Consider the following 24,677-nt stretch of genomic DNA (forward strand, 5'->3'; position numbering starts at 1 on the left):
GCCAAATATGGGACAATTGTATAGTTTTAGGAAATAGCCCTGGCACTGAAGTCCTGGTTAGCAGGAACCCAGTGCACTTTCAGTTGAATTCACAACATGTACCTGGCAAAAAGTGGGGTTGACCATGTCAAAAAAGGCACTTCCCTACAGAGAGGAAAATATATCTATGCCAAAGACACCAATTCTTTTGGATTCCCGATCCAGGAGAGATTGGTTGGAAATGAGATAGTGTTCACCTTTCTGGTGGAGGCCTATACAATAAGACTCTCTTAACGTGCTTGGTGAGAAAGTTCAAATTAGCAGGTCCCGGACCATGACGTCTGGCCACCTGCCGGCTTAGTTTCAATGGAGAGAAGTTGTAATTCTCCACCACTGCACATGAGGCACTTTATTCTGTTGATAGCCCATGTGGCGAGTCTCTGTCTCAGAAGGTATCAAGCTCACTGTTGTTTGGTAAATCAAAGTATAAGGCATAAATAGTGGGAGATAGCCATCACCCTGGCCATAGTCTATACCCCGGGGTGCAACCTGTTCTGGAACAATATCAGAGTATAAACTAAAAAGATAATAGAGCCTCTGCTGATCGCCGTCACACGGTAGAAGAGCAGAGCTAGAATCAGGGTGCAGGACAATAGGTTGTGCTTCTCCAATTTCATGGCCTAACATCAGTCGAGCTTGAGCAGATGTTCTTTGGGATCCAAAGTGGTCATCAGCACTGGATGATCCACAATCACCAGTATTGTTGGGCAGCAGGAACTGATATGGATCACAGGCATGGAGTGTAACACTGCACTGGAGTCAGTACAGGTCCAGTAATGGGTGGAAAGGGGATCGATGGCACCAAGGAGGGGGATGCCAGTGGAAACCAATCTGGAGGTGTACTAGCGGGTGCTGGATGCTTGATGAATATTTGCAGCACAGCCTTTCAAAGGTGGTCATCTGCTGCTGGGTTTCATGTGGTCGGGGAAAGTTGGGCCCAATGCGATCAACTGAGGAAGCTGGTCTGTGACTGGTTACTATGGTGGAAAAAGACTTGCATATGGACGCCCTTGTGGCTCCTATTTGGAGTCAGAGTGGTAGGATAGAGTTCAGTCCCATTTTGCTGCCATTTGCTCAAACTTAATGGGTTACATGGAGCAGAAAGACCAGTGATTGCAGGAATGGCAAAACGACCAGGCATATAACTTGGAATGGAAGCTTTGCAAACATTGTGTTTGGAGATTTACAACTTTGTCTCCTGGTTTTAAACTGCCTTCGGACCCATTTATCACACAACTGAGAGCTGTGTCCAGAGCCAGACACCAAAGACACTTTTTGTGCAAGTCTATGAGCGACATCAGTTCTCTGTAGTCGCGGTTTAGTTTTCATCGTGTCATTTTTGGTTGGGACAGTGTTCCTTAGCATACTGTGGGCAAGTTTTGGAGTCGTCGAAAAATTGACAACGTCGAAAGGGCAGCTTATGATCCGGGTCGGAAAACAAAAAAAGGAATAGCCAGCCCAAATGGATGACGCTTATATTTTATTTATTTTATTTAATTTGAAAGTTTTATATAGCGCGAACAAGATCTTCGCAGATATCAGAGCGCTTTACAGAGGAGGGGAGCATATATACACAGATACATCAATCGTGTTAAAAGTACAGTGAAGTGATAACAAACAATCAAGTAAGTCAATTTTAAAGTCAAATAAAAATGCAAAGGGTTCGAACAAGTAGTACAGATGAGTATCGAGTCTTTGAAGTTGATCCCCAGTAATGGTTCAAGTGTATTTAGCCATGAGGATCGCTTTTACTTCTTTCTTGAAAAGTATGATAGAGGGGATGAGCCTGGTTTCAGGGGGGGAGTGAGTTCCAAATCCTGGGAGCCAATCCTGAGAAAGAGCGTTTATAGGTTTTTTCCGTGCAGAATCTTTTAGGCTTTAGCAAAAGATTGTTTGTGCCTCTAGTGTTTCTGGAGCCTCCAGAAATCGTCAGCTTCTGAGCGAGGTATCTAGGTGAGCTCAGGTGGACAGCCTTGTGCGTCAAACAAGCGATTTTCAGGTGTATTCTGGCTTGAAACGGCAGCCAGTTCAGTGATTTGAAGTCAGGGGAAATTTGTGAGTGTTTTTTTGATCCAGTGACAAGTCTCGCTGCGGCGTTTAGAGAGGCTCTTATGGGTGCCGTAGTAGCTAGGGGGAGACCGCAGAGGGCGGTGCTGCCGTATTCAATTCGAGGTATGACTAGTGATTGTACCGCAGTTTGGAAGTCTTTGGCTGGAAGGAAAGGTTTAAGTTTTTTAACGGTGTTGATATGGTAGTTCGCTCCCTTAGTTGCTTTGTTGATGTGTTCCTGCATGCTGAGATTGGTGTCAAGTGTTATGCCCAAACATTTCGCTGAGTCCACGATGGTGGGTTGAACATTGAGTGCCGTTAGGTGTTTAAGCCACATTTGTGCGGTAGTGATCTTCGCGGGAGGTGAGATCAGAAGGAACTCTGTTTTAAGGGCATTGAGTTTGAGATGATAAGCGGCCAGCCAGGATTGGGTGCTTCTGATCGTTGAGTTCAAGAGCGTGATGTCTTTGGGTGATTGTAGTTTGAGATAAAGTTGGGTGTCATCAGCATACATGTGGAAGTGTACATTGGATTCTTGCAGCAAGGTGGTGAGAGGTTCCATAACTAGGTTGAACAAAGTTGGGGATAGGGAGGATCCTTGTGGTACGCCTAGCGATACCGGTCTTGGCGCGGACATCAAGTTGTTGCTCTTGAATTTCTGCGACCTGTTATGCAGAAAGGACGTGAACCATTTGAGCACAGTTCCAGATAGGCCCATTCTTGTGTTTAATAGTTCGAGTAAGTTCTCATGTTTGACGGTGTCAAATGCGGAGGAGAGATCAAGGAGGATGAGGAGGCAGGTATCGTTATGATCTAGGATTTGGAGGGCGTCGTCGATTAAGTGAGTCATAGCAGTTTCAGTACTGTGATTTGCTCGGAAGCCTGATTGATGAAAGTTGAGGAGATTAAACTGGAGTAATGTGTTTAGTCAATTGTATTTGTGCGCATTTTTCCAGCAGTTTGGCAAGAGTCGGAATGTTGGTAATGGGACGGTAGTTGTTTAGGTCAGAGGGGTCGTCTGTAGGTTTCTTTAGCAAGGGTGTGACTTGTCCAACTTTGAGGGAGTCGGGAATGGTCCCTTGTTGAAGTGAGCTGTTAATGATTTTGGTCCAGAGTGGAAGGAGCGACGGGGTAAGGACTTTGACAGCGTTAGCAGGAAGGGGGTCCGTGAGGTGATTGGATGGTTTCAGAGTGCTGAGCAGTCTGCCATTTTCTTCTTCCGTGTAGGTGACAAAGGTTGACCAGGTGGCGTTGTTTTTTGGTTTAGTGGGTGCTATGCAGTGGGGTTTGAGATAGAGGCTTGCGTCCATGAGGAGATCATTCTTTATGTCGTCAGTTTTTTGGTTAAAGAAAGAGGCGAAGTCTTCGCAGGAGGGAGCTTCGCACCTAGTGTTGAGAGGTTGGGGTTGTTCTTTGGATTGTGTTCGGATAAGCTCAAACAGCTTTCTCGGACGATTTTTGGCTTGGTCGAGCTGACGGCTGAAGAAGTCTGATTTTGATCGTTTTATTTTCCTGAAGTAGGCATTTCTCTTTTTCTTCAGGGTTTTTAGGTTCAGTGCAGAGGAAGCTGATCTTCAGGTGCGCTCTGCCATTCGCATGGCGCGTCTATCGTTATTGAGACTCCCGTCGTACCAGGGATTGGAGATTTTTGCGGAGGCTTTTTTTAGCTGCAAGGGTGCGACTTCATTAATTATTGAGGTCATAGTGTTAAGATAGTGATCAGTCAAGGATTGGACGTCCTTAACGCCAGCAGGAGGAAGTAGTAGGTTGCAGCTGTTGGGGGGCAGAGAGTTTGAGTTTAGTTTTTTCATGTCTCTTTTCCAGGCTTTGGGCCTGGCGGATTGAACAGGGTTAAATTTAACTTTTTCATTGATGAAGAACGTGATAATATGATGGTCCGACCAGCACAGGGTTGAATAGATTCGAGTTGGATAGAGGCCTCTTTGGAGATGATAAGGTCGAGGATAGAGCCTTTCTCGTGTGTTGGACTGTTGCAAATTTGAGTAAGGTCAAGGGCGTTAAGGAAATTCTTCAGACCTTTTACCACCGCATCATTATGATCGTTCCAGTGGAGGTTGAAGTCACCAAGGTATATTTGTGTGAGTTGTCGCCCAGAGTTGGTTGAGATCATATCCATGATTTGTTGGGAGAAGGTAAGATTGTCGCCGGGTGGGTGGTAAACGCCGTGAAGAGTGCAGATCGGTTTGCCCTCACTGATAATATCGAGGCAGATGTATTCACAGGAGGTTGGGGAGGGTAGGGAAGGGGAAGTTACTTTCAAGACAGAGAGGTTGCTCCTGTATATACATGCGATTCCGCCACCTTTTTTATTGCCAGACCTGTCAAGTCTAGTGATGTGGTAGTTGGGGGGAACCAGAATGTCCATTATGGGTGTAGAAGATTCTGTTAGCCATGTTTCAGTCATGATGATTAAGTCAAGATCCAATTTTAGGATGAGATCGGCGATAGCGGAGGAGTGTCTAGCGGATGATCTGCAGTTGAGGAGAGTGCATTTGAGACGGTGTGTGTCGAGGGTGGAAGGGAGTTCTAGAGCGAGGGGGACTTTACTCAGGTTACTATGGATAGCGATTCTGTTGTTCAGTGTGGGGGGTCTAAGGGGATTGGAGTGAATCGTAGGAATGGCAGTGAGAGTGTCGGGTGTGTTGCTATGGGGAGCTGAGTCGTAGGAGCGGAGGAGGGTGATTGTGTCGAGTTGTGTCGAGTTGATGCTGCTCCACTCTGTCACTTCCTTTACTCTCACTTCTGGGGAGGTATGGGGCCACTGCAGAGCCGTAGGACGCCACCCATGGGCTTGCAGAAGCCAGGCTACATAATTCACTGGTTCCATTTTGTCATCTGAGCAATACTTTAAAGTGAAGAATCTGCGGTTAGAAGTATGCATCAGAGGGCATTCAATGTAAGCCAATGTAGCAGGTCTGATTGATGAGATGACTGGATGGTGGTGAGGGGGGGAAAGATTTTTATGAAACCAGCCATTTTACCTATCTGTGAAAGAATCAAATACAGCCAAAATATCAAATATGAGTTTGATATTTCCTGATTCTCTATAGTTTATAAAATAATTCAACTAGACCTAAAACATGAAACTAAACCCTGCATCTTTAGACCAAAGGCCACAAAACTGAAAAAGTAAAAGGAAGAAGAAACAATATTTTAGTGGCAAGTTTTGGAGTCGTCGAAAAATTGACAACGTCGAAAGGGCAGCTTATGATCCGGGTCGGGAAACAAAAAAAGGAATAGCCAGCCCAAATGGATGACTCTTATATGCTGCTCCACTCTGTCACTTCCTTTACTCTCACTTCTGGGGAGGTATGGCGCCACTGCAGAGCGGTAGGATGCCACCCATGGGCTTGCAGAAGCCAGGCTACATAATTCACTGGTTCCATTTTGCCATCTGAGCAATACTTTAAAGTGAAGAATCTGCGGTTAGAAGTATGCATCAGAGGGAGATGACTGGATGGTGGTGAGGGGGGGGGGGGAAGGGGGTGTCAATGATTCTTTGCATCTTCAAAGAGTAATGGTTTGGAACAGCAAATGTATCGCTCACGGTGAGATGTACTTTCAATTCATCCACAATACATTTTAAAAGAATGATTAAACTAAAATATTCCGTTACAGTGTAGACAGCTGTATGCATTATTATCAACGATACCCCTGTAAAATTGATTGTATATTTTTTGCCAGTTAACCTTGCTTGATCTCTGGCCTTTGAAACAAAACGTTCAAATGATTAAAAAACAAAATTAGAAAAGGCTAGGAGTATTCAAGCAATCGCGGTATTGGTGACAGGACTCTTGATGAAGACTCCCAACCCCAGTTATTAAAAAAAAAAAAAAAACTTTATAACCAATGTTTTTCTCAACATGAGCAGCTTTTCCAAGGGGTAGTGTCTCTTTATTCGAGGAGCTTCAAGTAGAGAATGATATTTTATAGACGTATTACTAGATGGGTCAGATCGCTCGTTGTATTCACTTACTGCAGAAGGTTTCTGCTGCAATATAGGCAAAAGTAGTCACCTTAAACCATATTTTGTAACTTTTGTACTTTCTTCTAGTGAACTATGTCATACTGCTAAAGTTGTTCGTAATGGCTAAAATAGTAATTTTATTACAGGATTCTTGTAGGGCAAGTACTCACCAGTGACCTCGGGAAGACATCATGCAAGGATCGTGCATACATTTCTGAGATGCATCACAACAAAGGCTTGAAATTTAGATTGTCTCAAGAACACAGTTACCTGGTGTGTCAGATCCATAATTAAGTCTTATATTTATACATTACGTCAAACGATAATCAGTAAAAAAGTAGGAAATAAAAAGAAGTTTAAAAAAACACATTTCTCATATTTTTATTGTGAAATTCCAGACAATGTGCCCATTATTTCATATACAGACGAAAAATATGTATTTCAAAATACATGATCAATTAAAATAATCTGATCATCAACGATGCCATCTTATAACCAAGGTTACTTTTCTGTTTGTTGCATGTGTGTTATCCAGTCCAATCCTAAAATCCTGCTAAAAGGTTTCATCTTGGAATGCAGAAGACCAGTTTTCGAATGTCAAGATTGCCCTCTTTTGACCTTTCAAAAGACTATGTGTTTTACCAATTCAAGTATTCTTAGATTTCCTTCATTCTACGTGCAGCTGTGACGCATGTGAAAATTGACAACATATTCTGCATTAGTTCGTTGCACAGATATCGCAAAGGGCTCAAATGGGTGAAATGTAAATGCGACTAGTCGCCGCACAGCATGGTTGATGGGACGGCCTAACAGTCCAGCTTGGATCTTAAATTTCAATAGACCAGAATCCCGGGCATAAAACCTATCAAAAAAGAGAACAAAGGAAGTGTCACGTTAACATTTATAATATTTTTTTTTAAATTCAATGACTATAAGTTACAAAATCCGTCATTACATTTTGAAACACGTTTTGAATGCAGCAAATAAACGCTTCTAGCCCCTACATATCGACTTTATACATGTCAATTCTCCTTGCTCCTTGTACTATTTTGAAGCTTACACTTTGGCTTTCTCAGATAAATTCCACAGGTTGGTTATTCCTTTTTCTCTTCCCAGCATACTTCGGTTGGTTGAGCGCCAGACAAAGCAAAATAAATTAGAATTTTCAAGATACTTTACTGAAGCTTCATCTGTCAATATGTAATAAAAATATTCGAATCCTGAAAAAGTTGGAAAAAAAACAGGGAGGCGGACTCACGGGTCGCTGTCTTCATAATGCGGGTGATGGATTTATTAGACCTTCAGTAGATATCAGCATTGCAGAGGAACAATGGTTCATGTTGCAGTTCAAAAGCATCCAAGTTGTGACTACACTAATAGTATTCTTTGTAAAATGAGATCTTTGGCAAAATTGCAGTGTTGATGCGTGTCTGTGGGCCCTGACATACAAATGTCAAACCTCTTCAGCTTTCTAATTAAGATACTGAAATGTAATGCTAAACTGCCCCGTGGTACGTTAAAGTGATTTTAAATTACACGCAAATCATAAAAGATAACATTTCGGTGCAATTGGTTAATTGACCTATACGGGTTATTATTAAAGAGCAGGTCAGGGTTGCACAGCTCTCGTCTATATGGACTAATGGAGAAAGTGTCCGGAATAGAAAAAAATCAATTTGTGTGAGATATCTGCATATATTGAACCTGCATTCCTCAATTATCATGGAAACCAGCAACGAGTTGCGGAACTCCAACGACCAGCCTGAATAACTTACACTTCCATCCTGAAAATATAGACGGAGGCAAACTTTAAATGACGAATCTCCTTTCGGATACTAAGTACTGAAAAACAGACAATGTCACAGAACAAGTACTGGTATGGGATTTATGCGCCATATGGGCCCGCAGCTTACATACCACCTTACAAATAGGATAATACTAAAATGGAAATCAATTAGGCATTTGTTTGCTGAAGGGATAGCAATGGTTGCTGCTTGAGCAGGGCTCACATAGCCAACCAAAAGGCCAATTTCTCACATATTGAATTTGCCAGTTATGTCCCTTATGGTTTAACACACAATCAGTATATGTTGTAGTGCTTATATATGTTGTAGTGCTTATATAGCGCACAATCACCCCAAGGGGTATCACGGCGCTGTACACATACCGCTCTGGAACCCCTCCTGGCCTTTCCATGTGAAGTGCCCACTCCTGGGCCCCCAAAGGTGAGGCCAGGCATCCTGGGACCCATGATTAGAATAGGCACAGAGGCGAGAATTGTCAGGTCCGGGTAAATTTAGCCCAAGACCCGCCTGAGGCGGGAATTGAACCCTGGTCCGGGCCAGACCTCTGCATCAGTGTCTGCCGCTCTAACCATTGAGCCACATTTCTCCACTATATGACCTATGGATAATATCCCCCAAGGATCATGTATATATTGCTCAGATTTTCCCCACAGAGGCTAAATACAGCTACAGCACACACAACACACTCCATAATTCACTTCATCCGCCATGTTCTGTCTGCTCTTGGGAATCAAATCCTTTTTTTCTGTGCCCTTTTAAAATGGACGTTTTGTATACTCACAATGGCTGGAAACGTTAGTTATGGCGTGCGTTTTAAGTGTTTCTTACCATAACTGACACATTTCAGTGTTTCTGCATGTCTTCACTAGAACCATAACTCAGTTTTAAAACACGCTTTTTTTCCAAGCCCCGAAGTGTGTTGCAGAAGGGGCTGGCTGGAGGGCCTGGTTGCAGCAAGGCCCTATACCGACCTTCTGAGGGAAGCTTCACCTACTGAGTACGTGAGCAGCAAGGGTTGTCTGCTGGACTATGTTCAACCAAGCCCAGGAAGCCCCCAATGTAAATGTCCTGTGTCTCATGCTATTGGAGTGGCGGTTTCTGCACCATTTGTTATTTTTCTAAAAAAAAAAAATTTTTAAAAAAAGTTTGGTGAAAAAATCTGCCATTTTTCCCACAAAACGGTGCTTCTTCAGAGGCATAAGGTAGCTGCTTTTTAACCGCATCGCTGCGGCGGCTTTTCCCGCTGTGCGCGGCAAATTCGAAAATACCGCGTTACGTGACGAGCTGGCCTTGTCATCCGCGCAGGACAGGTAAGCGCGATGACGAGCCCAGCTCGTCAATAGCCTCGAAGGGGTTAAGGAAATTGCAATTAGATTTTTTTAATGCAATTTCCACACCTCCGCACTCTTCTTCCATAGTGTGAAAATTAAAGTTTTAATTTGAAAAAGGTAGGGACAAAAAAATAACCTTCCTAAGCCAATCGCTTTTGAGAAAAAATGTAAGTTTGATTGACAAGATTCGTATTGATCCGATTCGTAATTTTTTGATTCACGATTTTATATGGAGCAAATAATAAAGCCCATGCTACAACTTTTTTAAAGCTTATATCACAAAATCTATTGAACGGGTTTAAACCAAACCAAAAATATGCGTAACACATATTACCCAGTGACAGTCCCAGCTAAAGTTATTTTTCAGATGCACTTTGCATTGAAAAGGCTTTGTCTGTAACCTTTGACCCCAAGGAGAGGTCTGAACCGAACAAGTTACCTACCTTCGGTAATGATATATCTGTAAGTAACATAGGTTAGTTATAGATTCCTTACCTTAGAATTACCCCCAGGATGCGGAACGTATTTTGTCAGCAGTACCCCTGCGTGACGGAAGGTGACGTTGGTCGACTCCACGTTCGTCGACGGCGTCGTGATCGCCGGGATGACGTCGCAGTAGCTACATAGAAACCCGCCCTCAAATGCTGACATCAGTTCTGTACACGAGTTTCCACGCCAGAAGGGCAGAGCCATGCAAGACACTGACCACTGGTGTACAAAACTAGGGCCCTGAAAAGAAGTCCTTAACCCTAGAAATCAGTTCGCAGAAAGGGGAGGGTGGGTGGGAGGGTAAGGAATCTATAACTAACCTATGTTTCTTATAGATATATCACTACGGAAGGTAAGTAACTTGTTCATCTGAAAGGAACAGTTAGTTATAGATTCATTACCTTAGAATAGATACCCCAGGAATACCAACCCCGGAGGTGGGTCTGCGAACCAAGTTCACCCCAGAAAGTAATGGAGAACAGAACGACCAAAGAAGTCGTCTCTCCGGACTTGACTGTCCAAGCAGTAGTGTTTGGTGAACGTGTGCAGCGATGCCCACGTAGCTGCCTGACAGATGTCATTTAGGGGGACTCCTCGTCCCAAAGCAGTAGTATCTGCTGTCGCCCTGGTGGAATGGGCGCCGCCCCACGGAAGCTCCTTCTTTGCCACAGAATAGCAGGCTTTAAATCACAGAACGACCCACCTGGAATGGAATGTTGGTACATGGCCTGACCTTTCTTAGCACCCGCGTAACAAACAAAGAGTTGGTCTTCCACCCGGAATTGTTTGGTGCAATCAAATTAGAAGGAAAGCACATGTTCTGGTTCCAGATGGGGGAGCCTCTCTTCCTCTTTCGAAGGAGGCGGAAAGAAGGTGGGCAAAGTGATGGTTTGGCCAATGTGGAAAGAAGTAACCACCTTGGGAAGAAAGGAAGGTCTAGTTCGGAGGACGACCTTGTTGGGATGAATAGCCAGAAAAAGAGGCTAGGAAGAAAGCTTGTAGCTCACTCACCCTGCGCACAGAGGTGATGGCCACCAGAAAGGCAGTTTTCAGAGTGAGACGTCTGAGAGGACAGTTACGTAATGGCTCAAATGGAGCGCACATAAGGTAAGTAAAAACCAAGTTCAAGTCCCACTGAGGCATTACGAAGGGAACAGGAGGAAAAATATGAGTAATGCTCTTAAGGAATCTATTTACAACGGGGACTTGAACAGAGAAGGCTGATCAGGAAGCCTAAGAAAGGCTGAAATTGCCGAGAGGTAGCTGTTTAGAGTGCCCAGAGCAGAGCCCTGCTGGTCCAAAGAAAGGAGGAACAAGCGAACCTCAAAAAGAGGGGCAGAAAAGGGATCCACAGCCTTTGCTGTGCACCATGGCACAAATTTGTTCCATCTGCAGGCGTATACAGTCTTAGTGTAGGGCCGCCTGGCTGCAAAGATAACATTGCAGACTTTGGGAGGCAGGTCAAACTATGTCAACTGCTGCCGCTCAATCTACACGTAAGGATGTGGAGGCTGGACAGGTTCGGGTGGAGGACCGCCCCCTGCTGTTGCCACAGAAAATCCTCCCGAAGAGGCAGTCGGATCAGAGGATCAATGGCCATGTTGAGCAGCTCTGGATACCAGACTCTTTGTGCCCAATCCGGAGCCACAGGAATGACTTGGGTCCGGTCATGCTTGATCTTCTTCAGCACTCTGGGTAGAAGTGGTATATGCGGAAAGGCGTATAGAAGACCACAACTCCACTCGTGAAGAAAAGTGTCGCCTAGCGGGTGCCACCCTGGAAATTCCAATTCGCAGAATTGCTGACATTGCGCGTGCTCTTCGTTGGCGAGTAGATATAACCAAGGCTCTCTGCACTGTTGAAAGAGACCTTGCACCACCTCCAAGTAAAGACGCCATTCGGGATCCATCATGCACCTGCGGCTGAGTTTGTCTGCCCTGGCGTTCAGAGAACCTGCCAGGTGTTGAACCACAAGGGAAATGCCCTGGTGTCACAGCCATATCCAGAGTTGGAGAGCCTCTTGACATAGGGTCCACGACCCCACCCTGCCCTGTTTGTTGCAGTACCACATGGCCGTGGTGTTGTTTCTGAACACCTGAACTACTCTTCCCCGGACGTGTAAACAGCTGTGCTCTCGCAACTACATTCAGGTGAAGATAAACATAGTCAATGTGACATAAACAGATAAACAAACAGAAGCAGATTCTTGGGTGTTTTGTTCTTTTTGCAAGATGATGATTTAATGTGTCCACACTTGAAGAACAGTCCACAATTAGCCGACACGTGTTTCGTCGTGCTTCGGTGAGTCAACACGACTCTTCAGGGCTGGTAATACAAAATGACGTATGTATAGGTATTCATCTTTAAGTATTACATCTTTTACTATAATGCATTGGTGACAAGGGTGCATCACACATGCAGTTGTAACGTGCGGTATCCTTCACACGATGTGATTGTGGTTTGTGGTAACGCTATTCTGTTTAGGTGCAATCCACTCAAGAGTAGTTGTAGGTATCCTCGGGTGGATGTATGCTTGGTGGGACACGAGGTCGTGACTATAGTTAAGTGTTTATCTTGTGTGACATGCACACCATCAGGGCTCTCAAGGATAGAGTAGCAGAACACATGAGAGCCATTCAAAGAAGAGATCCCAAATACCCAGTAGCATTACATGTAGCAGAATGTCAACCCTTGGAGGATGACATCAAAGTGCGTGTTTTTGGGATAGATATGATTCCCCTCAACATCAGAGGGGGTAACCGAGAACTTACACTCAGACGTAGGGAAGCTACATGGATCATGCGTCTACAATGCGTGGAACATGGGCTTAACTACGACCCAGAATTACAATATTTCTTGGGCGACTGATTGTCACCCCTGGGGATCCATTAAGTGAGATATATACTCTGAATCTCAATAAATCACCACACAACGGATCATCTCATCATCATGTATAGATATTTCCATTATCTAGCTATATGCTTTTGTAAACAGACAATGCTTACATACTGTATACTGTCACACACACATGTTTATGACAAGATGTATAGAACTTTATTTTTACAAGTTTAACTATCTTAAGTATGTTGGCATCAAAGTAATGTCACAAGCATGACATGATAAAGTGTTGTTGTAAGCATGATGAGCAAAGTCACAAATGGGTTGGTTGATGTGGCACTCTCACCCTTTAGCACGCCATTTTCTTTTAATGAGATTCACAAAGGCACATTGGCTCACTGTCGAGACGGTTTCATGCGGTCGTATGAGCTCCTTACTCAATATATAGTAATGACAAACATATAGAGTTTGTTAGACTGAAATTCTATATCAACAATAACGCAATACCAAACGATCAAGTCGACCGTAAAAGCCATGAAGATTTCAATTCGCCAATATCCAAGCAGTCATATGATTCATGCACTGCTCTTATACTCTATTTTTGTTTTGACATAAACAATTGTTCGCCAACTCACTGCTACTCGTTTACAAACAATGTAATATACTATTACAATGCACATTTCTATACTATCTGTCCTCTTAAACATGGCAGCCTGGCAATACAGGAATACAGTCTGTCTTTCCGGAGAACAATCCCTGAATAAAGAGCCTCCTCCTTTCCGGTCACGTGTCCGTTTTTCGAAACAAGGCGACCGGGAATCAACAGAGGAGGGATACCGCACTCCTGGTAAGTTTCTGAACCCATAGTCACAATGACTATCCGTTTTACACGGTCTGATCGTTTTATACGATCACGCTAATCCTAACTGAATATCGACCTATACCGGCAGTGACTTTGTCTCTTCTGGTTTTTTTTAAAAATCTGTGCTCATTTATTTCTCTCGACACAGAACTTCGCGAATGTGAAACGCACCCGTTTTTACAGCGCCCTAGCAGGTGGATCCCCTCCCGGTACAGCTCTATACGCACCTGTATTAAGGTACTTGCATGCCTCGTTTTGTCTAACAGAGTCGTAACCTCAATTATAACGAGGATGTAAATGAGTCACACCATAAACATGATCTTAACCCTGACAACACACGAAATGTGTGTTTCTCTTTTTATGTATAGCTTGAACTTCGAAATCCCTTATTACCTTTTGGGCGACATATAGAAACAGGAATACCTCCTTGCTCCTAACTAAGCTTGACGAACCATAACAGTAACTCTCTAGATTAAAGAATATGACCGCGCAGTGGTAAGAACATTCTCAATTTTCTCTCTTCTCGTACAACACAGATGTCCCTTGACATTTCCCCGTTTTTATGCCTTCCTTATGCCCTTTTCTCTTTCTCTCTATCCCCTCTCTATTTCACGCAAATAGAATATTCCAACGAGAAAGATACTGATCTCAACCCATTTAAACTGAGTTGAGCCACAAGGTATGAAGTTTAACCTCTTCTGAGAGAAATTCTTTTCACTTTCCTTCTAGGCACCGCCAGCACTATAGACTCTTCACTCACTACACACGCCCCATAGGGGATTTATTGCCACATTTTTCACAAACCAAATGCACCATATGTTCGTCACAATCGCATGGCATGTTCTTCACGTTAAGACCTTTTTTGTGTAGGATCGCCGTGTGCATGTCACACAAGATAAACACTTAACTATAGTCACGACCTCGTGTCCCACCAAGCATACATCCACCCGAGGATACCTACAACTACTCTTGAGTGGATTGCACCTAAACAGAATAGCGTTACCACAAACCACAATCACATCGTGTGAAGGATACCGCACGTTACAACTGCATGTGTGATGCACCCTTGTCACCAATGCATTATAGTAAAAGTTGTAATACTTAAAGATGAATACCTATACATACGTCATTTTGTATTACCAGCCCTGAAGAGTCGTGATGACTCACCGAAGCACGACGAAACACGTGTTGGCTAATTGTGGACCGTTCTTCAAGTGTGGACACATTAAATCATCATCTTGCAAAAAGAACAAAACACCCAAGAATCTGCTTCTGTTTGTTTGTCTGTTTATGTCACATTGACTATGTTTATCTTCACCTGAATGTAGTTGCGAGAGCACAGCTGTTTACATGTTGTTAAGTCATTGACTTTTTTTTGGACGGTTAAGGGCTTTTTTCCGTCTGCTCTTCACGCACTACTTATTTACCCACTTACACTATACTCTGTAACGTAGAAATTGAGGCAGAGCGCCCTTAGCATCTGAAATCCCTAAAAAAAACCCTGTACAGCTGGCATCCTTAGTCTTGTCAGATCGGGTGCCTCCACGTTACCTTATAACCTCTTTTCCCATACACCTTCCTATTTTGTCTTTTCCATCATGGATAGAGACAAAGCAGCGGCAGATCTCTTTGAGAATCTAGCCAAAGGCATGCCTACACACCAGGCATCGGCCACGACAGGTCCTGCACGTATAGAGGGTCTCAAGGATAAGTTCATCAAACTTGAGAGACTCAAAAAGCAAGAAAACTCCCGCTGGTGGGATGGAGCCACCTTGAAACTTTACTTAAGACTCAAACAAATTCCTAGGGGACTACGTTCCCTTACTTTCCCCACCTATGACGATCTAGATCCAGAATTCATGACCAAATGAGAAGATTCCCTCAACCAGAATTCCATGACACTTATGGATATTCTCATTGAGAGTGCTGACCGTAAGACCACCAAACTACAATTAGAAATCTCCATTGTAGAACAGGAGATCAAAGATTTAAATAAACCCCGAAGCCACCATTAAGAACTATACTCTACTTGATGAGATTTTACTCAAACATCAAGCCGAAATAAAGAATAGAAAAGCGCGACAGATCAAGAGAGATGAGGCAGACTACAAGAATGGAAGAATTTACACTTTTGATCGTAAATACGATTCTATGATCCCCAGGTCTAAACCTGGCTCACAGGCAGGTAGATCGGCAACCACTAGTTCTGTCAGTTCCAGCACCACTTCACTGAGTTCCACCGGACTCAGTGAACCTGAAAATGAGATCTTAGCAAACACAGAGGCTACACGCTCAACCTTTTTTTTAGAGATGGAACGTGTCAGGAAGGGCAACAGGACACAAGTATCAAGGGGCGTAGTAGACCCAAAACCCACAGGGGCAAACGTAGAAGCAAGCGAGGATTATCGCAGGAAACTGAGATCAGGAACACAGAGGAATTAACCACACTAGTCGACACAGTACAGGTCATTAACCTTTCTTCACATCCTCTGACACCGGACATGATCTCTTCACTTAGTAGAGGCCTGAACTTTAATCCTTATGCCACTGGTGATATGTGCCAAACTAAGATTGATATCTTCAGATTCATACGCAATCTGAAATTAAAGAAACATTTTGCTGGACAACATGACACCCAAAGACAATCTAGAAACATTCCCAGTGTTTTTGACAATGTATCTTTGACTATTAAAGATGTACAGACAACACACTTGCTTCTTTCTTTAACAGATAAGGAAGACAGTCCACTTGAAATGGAAAAATTACTTGAGGAGCTTGATGTTGAACCTGACTATGGAATGGCGAGCGGTTTGAAATGTAAATCTAAATGGACCCCCACATTATCAGGGGGCAATGTGATTGACAATTTCCACAGACATGTTCTTGAAGATCTTAACAGAACTAACACTAAAAACCTGAATACCAAATTCAAATACAAGGACAATTTGACTAAAGGGGAACGGTTAGCACTATCCACTTTAAGCAATGATCCTGACATCATCATCAGGGAGGCAGACAAAGGGGGCAATGTTGTGGTTATGGATCTGACCGACTACAACAATGAGATCAAGAGCCAACTCAACGATGACTCATGTTATGAACCACTTACTCATAATCCCATGGGTCCTTTAACACTTCGACTAAATGGACTTCTATTAAATTGGAAACAATCTGGTCTTCTGGATGACAATGAGTACCTTTATCTTAAAGTTTTTAGACCCACTTTCCCTTGGCTGTACACACTGCCTAAGATCCATAAGAATTCACCTTTTCCTCCGGGCAGACCGATAGTATCGGGAATTGGGGGTCCCACTGAAAGAATTGCAGAGTATGTGGATCTTTTTCTGGGACCTTTAGTCAAAAACTTACCATCACATATACAAGACTCAAAACATATACTGAGCATCATGTCAGACATGGAATGGCAACAAGGCACGACATTGGTTACTATGGATGCGGTGTCTTTATACACCAGCATCAACCCTAAACTTGGCTTATCAGCCATGACCAAATTGCTACCTAACAGACCGGCCTCACTCTGGGCACATACCAACATGTTGTTACATATGATGTCGATTATCCTAGAGAATAATTTTTTCATCTTTGATCGCAAGTGGTATCGACAGAAAAAGGGAGTAGCCATGGGCTCAAAATTTTCACCCTCCTTTGCTAATCTCTTCATGGGGGCATTGGAGGCAGACCTAATTTGGGGTACCAAAGGAGCAGAATATATCGACTCCATACTCTTCTGGGGTCGATATATCGATGACTGTTTTTTATTGTGGTCTGGCACTGAGGAATTACTTTTTTCCTTCTTCGAACATCTGAATAAAAACACATGGGAGATTAGCTTTACTATGCGACACAGCTTAAATAAGATGGAATTTCTAGACCTTGAATTCTACGTCAAAGACAACCAACTACACACCAAGTTGTTCAGGAAACCCACGTCCTGCAATTCTATACTCCATGCGTCCAGTTCCCACCCCGAGCATCAGATACGCTCAATTCCGTATGGAGAATACCTAAGAGCTAAACGGAATTGCAGTGAATCCACCGAATTTGAAAATTGTATTTCTAACATGAGAGACAGATTCCGCAAAAGAGGATACTCATATATATCCCTAAAGAAAGCGGAACAAAGGGCCAGAATCACCTCAAGACCAGATTGTTTGAAGACACGCACAGAGCCTGAATCCTCCAGTCAGAAAATCAGACTAATAACAGAATTTAACGCACTGAACCAAGCCACCAGAAAGAGTTTCAACAAGCATTGGAAACTCCTAACAGGAGATCCTGTTCTTAAAGAATTTTTGCCCGAGAAACCCTCCATCACATACAGAAAGGGCTTTACTCTCAGAAATAAACTCAGCCCCACGGTTCCTCCGAACACCACAGTTCGGGACTGGCTTACTACACGAGGCTTAGGATTCCACAAATGTGGTTTCTGTTCCATGTGTATTTGGGGCAAACATGGTACTAAAACGTTCCAGGGTTTCGACAGAACGATATACAAAATTAGACACAACATCACATGCCTAACGAAATTCGTAATATACATAATTGAATGCCAATGTGGTAAAATCTATGTAGGCAGCACCATCGGGGCTCTCATGGATAGAGTAGCAGAACACATGAGAGCCATTCAAAGAAGAGATCCCAAATACCATGTAGCATTACATGTAGCAGAATGTCAACCCTTGGAGGATGACATCAAAGTGCGTGTTTTTGGGATATATATGATTCCCCTCAACATCAGAGGGGGTAACCGAGAACTTACACTCAGACGTAGGGAAGCTACATGGATCATGCGTCTACAATGCATGGAACATGGGCTTCACTACGACCCAGAATTACAATATTTCTTGGGCGACTGATTGTCACCCCTGGGGACCCATTAAGTGAGATGTATACTCTGAATCTCAATAAATCACCACACAACGGATCATCTCATCATCATGTATAGATATTTCCATTATCTAGCTATATGCTTTTGTAAACAGACAATGCTTACATACTGTATACTGTCTCACACACATGTTTATGACAAGATGTATAGAACTTTATTTTTACAAGTTTAACTATCTTAAGTATGTTGGCATCAAAGTAATGTCACAAGCATGACATGATAAAGTGTTGTTGTAAGCATGATGAGCAAAGTCACAAATGGGTTGGTTGATGTGGCACTCTCACCCTTTAGCACGCCATTTTCTTTTAATGAGATTCACAAAGGCACATTGGCTCACTGTCGAGACGGTTTCATGCGGTCGTATGAGCTCCTTACTCAATATATAGTAATGACAAACATATAGAGTTTGTTAGACTGAAATTCTATATCAACAATAACGCAATACCAAACGATCAAGTCAACCGTAAAAGCCATGAAGATTTCAATTCGCCAATATCCAAGCAGTCATATGATTCATGCACTGCTCTTATACTCTATTTTTGTTTTGACAAACAATTGTTCGCCAACTCACTGCTACTCGTTTACAAACAATGTAATATACTATTACAATGCACATTTCTATACTATCTGTCCTCTTAAACATGGCGGCCTGGCAATACAGGAATACAGTCTGTCTTTCCGGAGAACAATCCCTGAATAAAGAGCCTCCTCCTTTCCGGTCACGTGTCTGTTTTTCGAAACACGGCGACCGGGAATCAACAGAGGAGGGATACCGCACTCCTGGTAAGTTTCTGAACCCATAGTCACAATGACTCTATCCGTTTTACACGGTCTGATCGTTTTATACGATCACGCTAATCCTTACTGAATATCGACCTATACCGGCAGTGACTTTGTCTCTTCTGGTTTTTTTTAAAAATCTGTGCTCATTTATTTCTCTCGACACAGAACTTCGCGAATGTGAAACGCACCCGTTTTTACAGCGCCCTAGCAGGTGGATCCCCTCCCGGTACAGCTCTATACGCACCCGTATTAAGGTACTTGCATGCCTCGTTTTGTCTAACAGAGTCGTAACCTCAATTATAACGAGGATGTAAATGAGTCACACCATAAACATGATCTTAACCCGGACGACGCACAAAATGTGTGTTTCTCTTTTTATGTATAGCTTGAACTTCGAAATCCCTTATTACCTTTTGGGCGACATATAGAAACAGGAATACCTCCTTGCTCCTAACTAAGCTTGACGAACCATAACAGTAACTCTCTAGATTAAAGAATATGACCGCGCAGTGGTAAGAACATTCTCAATTTTATCTCTTCTCGTACAACACAGATGTCCCTTGACATTTCCCCGTTTTTATGCCTTCCTTATGCCCTTTTCTCTTTCTCTCTACCCCCTCTCTATTTCACGCAAATAGAATATTCCAACGAGAAAGATACTGATCTCAACCCATTTAAACTGAGTTGAGCCACAAGGTATGAAGTTTAACCTCTTCTGAGAGAAATTCTTCTCACTTTCCTCTAGGCACCGCCAGCACTATAGACTCTTCACTCACTACACACGCCCCATAGGGGATTTATTGCCACATTTTTCACAAACCGAATGCACCATATGTTCGTCACAATCGCATGGCATGTTCTTCACGTTAAGACCTTTTTTGTGTAGGATCGCCGTGTGCATGTCACACAAGATAAACACTTAACTATAGTCACAACCTCGTGTCCCACCAAGCATACATCCACCCGAGGATACCTACAACTACTCTTGAGTGGATTGCACCTAAACAGAATAGCGTTACCACAAACCACAATCACATCGTGTGAAGGATACCGCACGTTACAACTGCATGTGTGATGCACCCTTGTCACCAATGCATTATAGTAAAAGATGTAATACTTAAAGATGAATACCTATACATACGTCATTTTGTATTACCAGCCCTGAAGAGTCGTGTTGACTCACCGAAGCACGACGAAACACGTACCGGCTAAGTGTGGACACATTAAATCATCATCTTGCAAAAAGAACAAACCACCCAAGAATCTGCTTCTGTTTGTTTATCTGTTTATGTCACATTGACTATGTTTATCTTCACCTGAATGTAGTTGCGAGAGCACAGCTGTTTACATGTTGTTAAGTCATTGACTTTTTTTTGGACGGTTAAGGGCTTTTTTCCGTCTGCTCTTCACGCACTACTTATTTACCCACTTACACTATACTCTGTAACGTAGAAATTGAGGCAGAGCGCCCTTAGCATCTGAAATCCCTAAAAAAACCCTGTACAGCTGGCATACTCTTCCCCGGACAGAGGGAAGGAATGCCTTGAGTGAAAGACAAACTGCCCAAAGCTTCAGAAGGTTGATACGTCCCTCGCCACATCCCAGAAGTGATGCATCGGTCTCCACCGTGAACTCTGGTTCAGGAAGGGAGAGGGATCTGCCGTCGACCCAATCCTGATTCGTGAACCACCACTGCAGTTGGTGTGCAGTGTCCTCCAAGATCTGGACGCAATCGGACAGGTTCCCTTGATTTTGGGCCCACTGGAACTTTATGTTCCACTGCAGAGACCGCATATGCCACCTGTCATGATCCACCAGCAGGATGCAGGAGGCCACCAGGCCCAGTAGCTGGAGGGTCATCCTGACCGAAACCTGGGATAGAGGCTGAAAGATCGGAATCATAGCCCGAATATCCCGGACTCGCTGTTCAGGAGGATAGACCCGAAACTGCGTCGTGTCCAGAACGGCTCGGATGAAGAGGAGCTTCTGGGAGGGAGCGAGGTGTGACTTCGGCACATTGATGGAGAAACCCCAACGAATGTAGGAGGTCGGCCGTAGTCTGGAGGTGGCAGACAACTGCCTGGGGTGAGCCCGCCTTCAACAACCAGTCATCGAGATAGGGGAAGACTGGAACCCCTGATCTGCACAGATGAGCTGGGACCACCGCGCTGGTAAGGCAAAGGGGTGACAAATGCAAAAACAACAGTTGATGGACAGAATGCAGAACAATGTCATACATTAACCCCAGTACAGAGATCTGGCCCCAAATCCATCATTTTTTTGCACTCCACACCACCCCAGTTCAGACAAGGCCATATGCAAATCAGTCTGACCCTGTGCCTCATGGGAACAGTCCAGCCCGAACTGCCAAGCCAACCCTGGACCGGAAACAAGCTTCAGAGGACTGGTTTCTGGCATTCCAGCCGTCTTCAGCCCGGCTTGCTTGAATCCAGTGGTGTGGAGTGCATGGGACTCACGACTGAGCATACCCATCCCACTCGGGGTGACAAATGCAAAAACCACAGTTGATGGACAGAATGAAGAACAATGTCATACATTCACCCCAGTACAGAGATCTGGGCCCAAATCCATCTTTTTTTGCACTCCACACCACCCCAGTTCAGACATGGCCATATGCAAATCAGTCTGACCATGTGCCTCATGGGAACAGTCCAGCCCGAACTGCCAAGCCATGCCTTCCCTGGACCGGAAGCAAGCTTCCGAGGACCGGTTTCTGGCATTCCAGCCATCTTCAGCCCGGCTTGCTTGAATCCAGTGGTGTGGAGTGCATGGGACTCACGTCTGAGCATATCCACCCCACTCGGGGTGACAAATGCAAAAACCACAGTTGATGGACAGAATGCAGACCAATGTCATACATTCACCCCAGTACAGAGATCTGGGCCCAAATCCATTGTTTTTTTGCACTACACACCATCCCAGTTCAGACATGGCCATATGCAAATCAGTCTGACCCTGTGCCTCATGGGAACAGTCCAGCCTGGGCAAAGGGGAGCACGGAAAACTGAAAGTGCTCATGGCCTACTGTGAACCGGTGGGACGGCAGGACGGGGATGTGAAAATAAGCATCCTGTAAGTCCAACGCTACCATCCAGTCTCCAGGGTCGAGGGCAGAAAGGACATGAGCCAGGGTCAACATTTTGAACTTCTCCTTCTGAAGGATGCGGTTGACGTTCATGAGATCTAACATAGGACGCATGCCCTTTTCCTTGATGACCAGAAATTAGTGGGAATAGCAACCATCTGTTGGAGAAGGGCCAGATGATCCTCTGACATTCGATGGTACTCAGGTAGCATGGCTGGGTGGGGGTGGGGTTAGTCTCTAAGGGGAGGGAGTAGCCCCTTCGGACTATCTGCAAACCGACCTATCTGACGTGATGGTACACCAGTGAGGGAGATGATGGCGAATTGTGCCACCCACTGGCGTGTGGTGGGCCTGAAAGGTCAGACTAAGAGGGTTTGGAAGTTGCTGCAGAGGAGGCAGTGGTGGACTAGCCCGCCCACCTGCTGCCCTCCAGAACCACAGCGGTGGTTCCCACGTCGCCAGCCGTGCTGGGGCTGTACCGCTTGCGCAGACCTGTGGCCCTGGAAGGAATGTAGCCACGAAAGGGGCGAAAAGCAGACAATGCAGGGTGTGTGGTGGAGAGGCCCAAGGACTTGGCGAAGCCAGAGAGTCCTAAAAAGCTCTCTAGTGCACTCTCTGCCTTGTCGCCAAACAGGCGATGGCCATCAAAAGGCATGTCTATTATGGTGTTCTAGACATCCCCAGAGAAACCAGTCAACCTCAGCCAAGCGTAGCGTCGAAGAGCTACAGACGTTGAAATCGTCCTACCCAGCAAGTCGGCGGTGTCCAGTCCACAGCGGATGGTAAACTTCGCTGGGTCTCTCCTCTCAGCAACTGCATGGGATAGCACATCCCGGTCTTCTTTCAGGTACTGAAGCAGCACTTGTGCCACCGTGACCCACATAGAGATGGAATAACGGCCCAACAGACATGCATTGTTTACCAACCGCAGTCACAAGCTGGAGGCAGAAAACATCTTCTTCCCAAGTTGGTACAGCTTTTTGGATCCCTATCAGGTGGAGTGTTAGGGAAGGTGCCTTTGGATGTAGAGGCTTGGACCACCAAGCTCTCGGGGTGGGGTGTTGAGAGAGGAAAGTGGGGTTGCCCGGGGCAGGGCGGTGGAGCCGGGCAATCATCCTATCCACAGGAGCCCCTGTGTTGGGCCTCGACCAGGTGCCCAAAAGGATGTCTGTTAGGGCTTCATTGAATGGCAGCAGGGGATGTGAAGAGCTCTCTGCTGGTTGAAGCACCTCTGTCAGGAGGTCAGTCCTGACTGCCACCGTAGGTAGCTCTAGTTGGAGAGCCTCGGCCGTCCTAAGCAACACCAGTGCCTATGATGCTCCCTCCTATGTAGCCACGGTAGGAGGAAACACACATGCTTGGGTCTGAGGAGGTATCCAGACCAGTGGCATCCCCCACTTCCTCTCTCCAGTCGGATCATACTCCAACTGGTCTGTTAAAGGGTCACCAAACCCTCCCAGCTTTTCCTCACCCTCCTCTGGCCAGTGTGGAACATGGGCACAAAAGTACCCGTTGGTCGATGCCAGTCCGGCTCCGTGTCCACATCGGGTCAGAAGTTGGGGTCCAGCAGGCGTTGGTTGCGGGCGTGGTGCCGGTGGAAGCAGCGCCGGTGGAGGTGTAAAGAAGTCGACCGCCGCCAATCCGGATCCAGACCTGGATCCAAGTGGGCCCTGTGGTGCAGAGGCCGAAGCTGCCGGCATCGAAGGCCTAGGGTCCCCAGCCAAATCCGTGGGACCCAAAGGCGTGCCGGCGGAGTCGGGGTGCCCAAAGATGGCATGCATCCGTTCTTAAAATTGACGAACCTGGGCAGGGGTCAATCCCGGTCCCGGGAAGGCCGGAGTCGAGTGGAGCGGTGGGAGCATTTCAGGCTCCGCATGCGGAGCCGTGGAAGGGGCACCACCCGCACCCTTCGTTGCGTCGCCCGACAGACGAGGGGAAGTCGAAGGGCGACAATGCTTCTTCGACTTCTTCTTATGCTTCGACTTACCTGACCCGGAGTGCGAAGACTTGGAAGAGGAGTGATGATGACTCTGCGATCGGTCCCTCGTCCTCCCATGCAACCGGTACCTTGAGCGACGCGGAGCAGACTGCCGGGCCTCGAGGAGCATTCGGGAACGCTCCCGCAAAGACTTCGGGCCATGGTTCGGCAGTCGGAGCAAGACTTGGAGTCATGGTCACGCACCAGGCAGTAGAAGCACATGCGGTGGGGTTACGTCACTGCCATCAGTCGGTTACAGGAACTGCATGCCTTGAAGCCGGGCATTCCCCATACACTAGGAGTCGGTAGACTCAAAAAACAAAGTTGACAAAAGTCCCAAAAAAGTCAGTCAAAAAGTGTCTCCTCCAGCTGAAATCTGGAGAAAACTACCCACCCTCTTGGGAGTTCTGTTCACTAAAGTGGAAAAATCTTGACAGACCATCACCATTGGGGGGTTCTGTACCAGGGCAGTGTCCCGCCATAAAGTCCATTCCCTGTAG

General features: G+C 45.1%; 1 protein-coding gene across 3 annotated transcripts in view; it reads right to left on the reverse strand.

Annotated features, from left to right (window-relative positions):
- Window positions 1-6,431: 6,431 nt before the first annotated feature.
- Window positions 6,432-24,677, reverse strand: part of DET1 (DET1 partner of COP1 E3 ubiquitin ligase) — a 114,179-nt gene continuing 95,933 nt past the window's right edge. For all 3 annotated transcript variants that reach the window (XM_086958121.1, XM_086958122.1, XM_086958120.1), the window contains exon 5: window positions 6,432-6,938. In XM_086958121.1, coding sequence (XP_086814247.1) covers window positions 6,749-6,938 — 190 coding nt within the window. In that variant the 3' untranslated portion in view covers window positions 6,432-6,748. The remainder of the gene's footprint in view (window positions 6,939-24,677) is intronic.

The sequence above is a fragment of the Lissotriton vulgaris genome, chromosome 2_1 (genome assembly GCF_964263255.1).
Source record: "Lissotriton vulgaris chromosome 2_1, aLisVul1.2, whole genome shotgun sequence".
NCBI lineage: Eukaryota > Metazoa > Chordata > Amphibia > Caudata > Salamandridae > Lissotriton > Lissotriton vulgaris.